General features: G+C 38.5%; 1 protein-coding gene across 1 annotated transcript; it reads right to left on the minus strand.

The window, feature by feature from the left end:
* Nucleotides 1–6,426: 6,426 nt before the first annotated feature.
* On the minus strand, nucleotides 6,427–8,515 carry LOC116179025 (pickpocket protein 28-like). The gene is made up of 8 exons (XM_031498720.1): nucleotides 8,309–8,515; nucleotides 8,019–8,264; nucleotides 7,720–7,971; nucleotides 7,467–7,668; nucleotides 7,151–7,421; nucleotides 7,040–7,099; nucleotides 6,821–6,995; nucleotides 6,427–6,768 (listed from the first exon to the last, which is right to left on the minus strand). The coding sequence occupies exons 1-8, from the start codon at nucleotides 8,458–8,460 to the stop codon at nucleotides 6,507–6,509; spliced, it is 1,620 nt and encodes a 539-aa protein (XP_031354580.1). The 5' UTR covers nucleotides 8,461–8,515; the 3' UTR covers nucleotides 6,427–6,506.

Below are 8,515 nucleotides of genomic sequence, written 5' to 3' on the forward strand. Positions count from 1 at the left end.
CCTTATTTAAGTAATCGTTTTCAGTGTGTATCTTTTAACAATCAACGTTCGGATGTTTTACCGTTAAGAAGAGGAGTACCGCAGGGGTCCATTCTTGGTCCCTTGCTGTTTCTTATATATGTTAACGATTTACCTCTGTGTCTTCCATCTAATGTAACCTGCATCTTATATGCTGATGACGCGACGCTTATTTCCAGCGAGAGTGATGCTAGGTTAGCTTTTGCTAAATCTAATGATAGTTTAAATTTAGTTAAGGATTGGTGCCTAGCAAACAAATTGTCAGTGAACACTACAAAAACAGCCCTCATGAATTTTACTTTAAAAAAATCGGACTCAGGTACTTACGTTACTGTACCGCATGTTAAATTCTTAGGATGTGTTATTGATTCACGTTTAAGTTTCGGTCCTCAGTGTGAGTTGGTTGCTAAGAAACTATGTAAATCAATATTTCTCTTACGTCGACTTGTTAGCAACGTCTCTAGTAATATTGTTAAAGCAGCATATTTTGCTTTAGTACAAAGTACCTTGTGCTATGCAATATTGACCTGGGGACATTGCTGCTCTTGGCATAAGGTGTTTAAATTACAACGAAAAGCTGTTCGAATCATCGCCGGGCTTGGTTATCGTGATGATTGTCACAAGGCTTTCAAAAACCTTGGAATATTGACGTTTCCTTCATTATTTATATTGGAAGCAGTTTTGTATATTAAGAATAATATATCTATGTTTAATCAGCAATCAGATAAACATGACTATAACACAAGACACAAACTAAATCTGAATACAAAATTCTGCAGATTGTCAGTTACGCAAAATGGAACTTTGTTTCAGGGCCAGTCTCTTTACAACTGTCTCCCTTTAAATGTTAGAAATCTTAGTGTTAAGGAACTTAAGGTGTCTTTAAAAAACTATTTTCCCGTAATGTATTCTATTCTTTTGAAGAATTTGTTCAGTCCGTTAGAAATGTTAACTGTATTTAGTTAGTCATGTAATTGTTGATACGTTTGTTTTCTTATGTATATTGTTCTATATGTTTTTTGACGCATGTAAGTGCTTTGCACGATAGCATTAAAATATTATTATTATTATTATTATTATTATTATTATATATGTATAATAAATTAGTTAAAATGGCTAAACCCTCGATACCCTGGTATTTACCTAATGCATGTTGTACACTGTCATTACTTTACCAAATAATGTGTACCTAATCATCTGGTATGTAATAAACTAAAAAGACACAAAGAAAAACATGGTTAACCAAATGATTCATTTGGACCCCCCCTCCGTGCCTTTACACAAAACAAGCTCCAAAATAACGCAATTCTTGTTATTTCTTTCTTGCATAAAGATAAAGGTAAATTCGAATACGCAGGACAAATATTCGATATTAGGATGTCTGATTAGAGACTTTTGGATTTTAAGATCTTGCCCTCAAGCTATGGGTTCGCAAAGGAACCAGAGGCTTTAGAAGACTCACGCAACACGTGATTTCGCAAAACTCAATAAACACTGGAACATCTTTGGAGGCTGTAATTATAAGGTGACGAAGGTTGAAGAACCTTGAAAGATTTCAAAGGTTCTTGACTAGACTAGATAATAATAATAATAATAATAATAATAATAATCCTTTATTTGCTCAACAGAAAGACATAACCTTTCCAATTTCAGAGCAAAAACAACATTTTGCAACTTGCCAGAGTACAATAGAGTTAAAAATAAAAAAAAAAATGTCTAGTAATATTGAAAATAGTACTTAAACTACCGAAACCAATAACAAAAAACAATCAAACAAACAAAAAGAAAAAGAAAAAATTATCTATCGGCCCTCTTGAATAATTACTAATACTAAGTGCGACTAATAATACTAAAAGTTTAATTAATAAATGGTTCACTAATTATTATCATTAGATCTTAAAGATCCTTTCGTTGTTAATTTTTTGTTGTTTTTTCGCAACTTTTCCGTTTTTCAAACTTCAATAGTTGTTTACATAAAAGTCAAGAAAATGATACATTACTAGTGAGGAAATATTGAAGGGCGAGGCCCCTTTGGGGTCGAGTGCTTTAATTTCCGGGTCAGGTAATGTCATTTTACTGACGAGTTTTGTATTAAATTTTACCCGAATTCGTATTTTAATATAAAATTTCAATTTTTATATATAACTTTTGATTAATGTCAATCTGTCAGTGATGACAGAAGTCATTATAGACATTTGGAAATATCACAAATGCGGCCAGTAAAGTGACAAGCGGCAGGAAACGTAGTCTGCTTTGCCTCTGTCACGGAAACTAAAATTTCCTGACAGAAAGCAGGCATGAAAATGAAGGTTTCAGGACGATTTTGGGTAAAATATATTATTATAGATCGACGAATCAAACCGTCCTATCTATTTTAAGATTTTAGCATCTTTTTACACCTTTAGATCTTTCCTGTATCCATTTCTTGCAGTTCCCCCATTATTACGATTCAATCTCTCACATTCACCACATCTTCCAAAGCCTTGGGATTGTTCATAATTGTTCAAATTGAACCTTTACGTCCTTCTGGGTTTGGTTCTCTTGATTCTTTCACCTCTTCCGACGTTTTGGATTTTTTTTCGGTTTTTCAGAATAATTCTGTACTTCACAATTTTCCATTTCTTCGGATCCTTGTCCAGTTCCGGATTTGGAGTCTTTAACCCTTTTTAATTCCATTTTTCCGATTGTTCAGTTTTTCCAGGTTCTTTGGGTTCTTCCCAGATCCACCAGATCTTTAAGATTTCTCAGATTATTCGATATTCAAGTTCTTACAAATCGCCCCGTTCAAAATCAGTTTTCAAGGGGTAAGTGGAAAATTGAAAGTAACCCCCCCTTTTTTCTAAAAAAAATTCAATTTTCTTACTTTCAACCTAGCAGCAGATGCAAAACAGGGCCGTTCTAAGCCAACCAGCATATATTGTCACCTTTAGTATGGAATTAAGTAAGGTTGTCGATTTTTACTTGTACTTGGTTGGCTTGGTATACATATAATTCTTTTCTTGAATCTGGACCACCAGAGTACCAGAGACTCCCTTAGTAATTTTGAAACAAACTGTTGCAAATGACATCTAGAATTCGTAGATCCTATGGCAGTATATAATAATATTATGCTATTTTTGTGGCATCATCTAATTTTGTGAAATTTGTCAGATTTTTTTCCAATTTCTTTAGAGATTTCTAAACAAGGTAACATCTGGAACATTTCTAGAAATTCTATTATGATTCGTAAGGGATGCTAATTAGGGATTCATAGGCAATTTCACTAATTTTTTAAGAATTTACCGACGAGGTTGATTTAGTGGGCACAAGGGCACCAAGTGCCACCTCGGATTCAGGTATATCAATTCGAGTGTATTTTAAAATCTTCCAGTTATGTTTCGAATTATTAAAACTTTATAAATAAATGAATTAATTAAATAAATAAATAAATAAATTAATAAATAAACAATGGGTGAGGATTTGAGGTGCGGTGATAAGGCTGTCCTGTGAAAGAATGATTGCAGCGAGTGGATTGCCCCTCAACTCTGATATTGTTATCCCAAACGCTTCTATTCCAAAGCTTTGCTTCACTATCCCATGTATGGTTCCTAAATCTTCTGGTTCTTCTTCAATTTTTTCAACATGGAAGATGTTTTCTGTTTCTATCACTTTTCCGCACGCTATTTGCGCCATCGATAATAACTCTTGCGCCATTATCGTTTTTTAGAAATTGCAAAATACATTTGGAACCCCCCTACGTATTTTGTCGCTGGTACCTATACCACTTGATACATTTGGTTATGCGCTCAATTGCACCACTTTAATTAAAGCTAGCGCCATCACGGTTAAGCCATGACAAATTTTCAAAAAATGGGGGGGGGGGGCAACTTAACGTTTTTAAAGTTACCTTTTTCTATCATTTTTCCATGCAAAATTGTACGCCTAGGTATGCGCTAAAATGCGCCGTAAAAAGACATCTTTGCGCCATTCTTGTTTTTCGTTATCCTTAAATATATGGGGGGCGGAGTGAATGTACCCCCATAACTCATTTTGATACCGGTATCCGTGCCACTCGATACATCTGGTTATGCGCTCAATTGCGCCACATGCGCACATCGATAATAACTTTTGCACCAATATCGTTGTTTTTAGACATCTGAAAATGCATTTGAGGGGTTAAGTGTACATAGCAACCCCCCTCCCTCTTCATTATGTGTTTTGTCGCTGGTATCTATGCGCAGTCACGTTAAGTTGCCCACCACCGACAAAATACGTACTGGGAGGGGGGGGGGGGAAGGTATATTTGGACTTTCCCAAATGTATTTTCGGATTTCTAAACGATAATGGCGCTAGAGTTAATATCGGTGACGCATGTGAGCGCATTATTTTATAATAATACAACTATTAAATCTCTTGGGGGGAGGAGGAGGGGAGTTAACGGAACCAAGTAATTTATTAAGCAAATTTTTATCAACACCTGAAATAAGTCTTGGATACGAAGAGAAAGATCTGACATACCTAATGACCCTATGCGGGTTGTATAAAGGATTAGAACAAACACACAAAAATTACTGATACAAAGAGAGGCTTACAAAGCTTATTTTTAGATGATACTCCGTTAGCAGACGGTCGATAGTTATAAATAAGAAAATCTTTTACTTTTAAATAACTTCAGTTTCACTTTCTTCTGCACAAAATTATTATGAAAAAGACGTACACGCTTTTTCAACCGTCACAAATCAGCTAGCTAGCAGCTTCCAGTCACTTCTATTCTCGAATAAACTCTATTCTCTTATATTGTATGCTTGTATGTACCAATTACAATTAGACTGGAAAAAACTGCGAAAAAAAACGCTTGAAGTGCTATCTTCTCTCTTTCGTGTCGCGCACACGTGCATTATATCTGCGCCAGATGTAGATTTCGTTGAAATTCATTTGATATCAACAGTTCTTATCTTATCGCAAATGACCAGATGTGCCAAATAAACAATGCGCAATTACAAACACTCTAAAAGGATAGACAATACTGCAGAAATACAAATTCAAGTGCTACAAACCAATTCTGTGCTTATTCGCAATTAATCGGTTCATTTACTCGCAACAAAACTTAGTTAATAAATTGGATAAAATTAATAACCGGTTGGCTTGTATCCGAAAGTGGTACGGGCATATTTTCCGCTAAATTGTTCCATCCAACAAAACATTAACGTTACCGTGGCGGTGCAGAAAGTAAACTGTACCATTGAACCGTTCTGTTTCCACATTTCTAAAAGAAGCCGTATTTCTCAGGGAAGATAAGACCAATTCAATATCAATTCGAGATCAATAATTGTAAGCTTTAATTTTTTTATTTGTATAAAGTAGCGGTCGATCATTTTTAGGAATTTGAATTTGAATTTTGTTTGAAGTAAATTTAATATTCCTAAAGGAACCGACTTATGAGAACCATTTGCATGAACAGATTTGTAGTACATTTATGAATAAGAATCTAACCCAAACAAAGGATTTTAGTTAATCTGTTTCATTTATTGGGAATTTTCCATCCGCCAATATTTTGCGGCGGACGCTTACAAAACTATTTGGTGTTTACTTTCTCTTTAAGAACCATTTCATAAGTCCAGTTTGTAAATTAATGTTTATGATCACAGGCAGGTTCTCAAAGGCAATCTCATAGTCCACGTTTTCCAAAGTGTCTAGGTTATAGGATATAAGTTTTGTAGTGGCCGGCTACCTGCGACTGTTTTTATACTAGACGACTTATAAAGGAACATAACCTTAAATTTCATATTTCACAAATCGCCGGCAATTGGTCCCAGATGAGTTTAAAGTGAGTTTGCAATTTTAGATATAATGATTGTAGGAAGATTCGACACAGAAAACTGACCCCTCTAAATTCGCTCCCAAAAATCCGCCTACAAAATATTCGTACCCAAAAAAAACACCAGCAGGTAAATTCGTCCTCGTATAAGTGTATTGCAATGAAGCGGAAGGGTTAGAATTTTTAACAAGGGAAGTAGCTAATTAAATGGGGGCCAATTGTTGGTCAGAACTCATTATTAAGATGCGACAAATTCACTGTAAACTCACCTTTCATTCAAAATGCCCCTCTGTAAACAAAACGCGGTCGTAGCTTAACAATCAGAAGCGTATTTAAAGTGGAACTTTTCTCGCAGAACATTTCAAACAATAAGCGAAAAAGTCAGCGTGTACAGGGTAGTTGGAATTTGAATTTTGATTATTGTGCATAAACAACAACTCGATTTACTTCTTCGAGAATTTGCCGCACGTTTTGAACGCGGTTGAGGTAAATGCACGCTTCATTATCATGAAAATTGAACTATATCACCACAAAGGCGATCCAGTTTTCAAATTTTCTTGGAGGGAGCCTTTTCAAGGAAAGCTCGTAACTTTTGTAAGTTAAAGAAGGATTTACTGCTATACGAAATATGCACACGAATTTACGCTATAAAATGACAAGCACATAATTACATAAATTAAACGCAAACATGCTACTCGTTTTTGTAAGATTCATCATTAATCAGCTCCGCCGATCCAGACCAAAACTGGCGCCCGTAATTCTTCAAATTACCCAGCAATCTCAACGAAAGGAAGTAGACTATCTCCAAAATGGACAGCGCCGAAAATCCGATGAATAGACCTAGCAGACCTCCGCAACTCGACAGGAAATCCGTTATGCCGTACAGTTCGTTGCGTTCCGACGTTATAAACTGTTGCTCCTTGAAGAAAAACATGACCCTCGACATCGCGACCCTGCGAACGTGGCGATGAGCGTTTTGGGAACCTGCGCAATGGGGAGACCTACCCGGGAAACTCGCTAAAGTTAACGTGGAAACCCTCGAATACTTTCGGCCAGTTGAAATCTGCCTGCGAGAGTTCGGCGTTGTACGTTAAGGACGTGCACGACGGTAGGCAGTTGCAGCGTTCGTTGATGTCGGTGTGGGTGCGCTCCAGGTCAACTTCCCTCGCGTTCATTTCCGCTGAAATGATCGAGTAACTTTTTTTTTCGGCGAAAACTACAAACCTTCGGCTTGTTTCAGGCAGAGGTTACTTCCAGGGCCGCACATCTTGGTAGTCTCGTTTCCTACAAAGGCGTAAAGAGGTAGCCACGTTTAGTTATCAGGAGAAGGCTTACGTGGCATGTGGAATGCTACGCATCCACAGTATTGTAACGTTATATTGGTTAGGCACTCGACTTGGCAATTCTTTTGGGTGTACATTTGGAAGAAGGTGAGTTGGCGCTCATTTTGGAAGAAGCACTTGCGACTGTTGGGGGTGTAACCTCGTAGACCTTCCGAAGTCGACATTATGTCTGGTTTAATCACCACGACCACCTCTTGATTTAATGGTGCACGGAAGTAGTGCTGAGTTACTCTTGGCGTTTCGGCCGGGTTGTGGAGGAGTATCTGAAATTACGTGGTAGACTCGCGGACTAATGGAAGGGGTACCACCTTGAATCCCTGCACCGCTCCTTTGCAAAGATAATCCATGTCCGGCTCATACAGTGTCATCAAGAGCGAAAAGCAAGCTTTCTGTCCTGCTGCAATCGACCTCTTCGGATACGTATCTTTTCCCAATTTATCAGAATATCCCGTTTCCAGTGACCATTCCAGGGACCGTATGCCAAACTGCGAGGGGGTGGCGCTTTGGTAACTGAAAGTCTTGTTTAAAGATGTCAAAAGGTGCTGTCACGTCAATACTCACGCGTTTTTTGTGTAGAGAGCCTCATTTCCGACCATATTGAAAGTGAAGCACACGCCCTCCTCTGTTAACACTTCGGTTAAAAGAGATGCGCAGGTTTCGTTCAGATTCAACCACTTGCACTGCCACAAGACGTCCTCAAATGGAGGGGCCAACTCCCTAAACACCTCGAATAGACTATCATTGACGAACTTGTCGCCCACCGTATGGAGGTGGCTGTTGCAAACCAGGCTGATCTTGTCAAACCTGTCTCTTCTGCAAAATTCGCCTACAGAACCAGTGATTAAGCGTGGCACTCTTACTCCTCCTCCGTCATGTTCTCGGGATTTTCGTGGAATCGATGGTACTCGTGCGTATAGTTGTAGACTCTCTGCAGCGTCTTCGTTTCGGGACAAACGGTCACCGCCGGAAACGGGATCTGCCAAATTGGAGTGGGACTCCTCGCGAAGCTGACAATGACAGGCGATGCCACCCATTTGTCGTACGTCGCCAAAATCAGCGTGATGCACAAGTACAGGGACGTCCCAATGACCACAAACCACGACAACCTGAAACACATCAGGAGTATCTACCCGGATTGCTCGTAACTTACCTCTCGACGATGCTCCTCGCGTACTGCCCCAGATAGCGCACGCCGTGAATGCTCGTGTTATCGCTGTACTGGGCGAAATACGCGACGAAATTCTTCCGAAAGCCCGGATACTTCCTCCCCGACTTGGCGTCTTCGACGACGGTGCCCGTCATTCTCCCTTAACTTCGTAAACGTAAATGGGACGTGAACGGGGGCGAGACTCTAATT

Source organism: Photinus pyralis, unplaced genomic scaffold (assembly GCF_008802855.1).
Source record: "Photinus pyralis isolate 1611_PpyrPB1 unplaced genomic scaffold, Ppyr1.3 Ppyr1.4_LG8, whole genome shotgun sequence".
NCBI classification, from domain to species: domain Eukaryota; kingdom Metazoa; phylum Arthropoda; class Insecta; order Coleoptera; family Lampyridae; genus Photinus; species Photinus pyralis.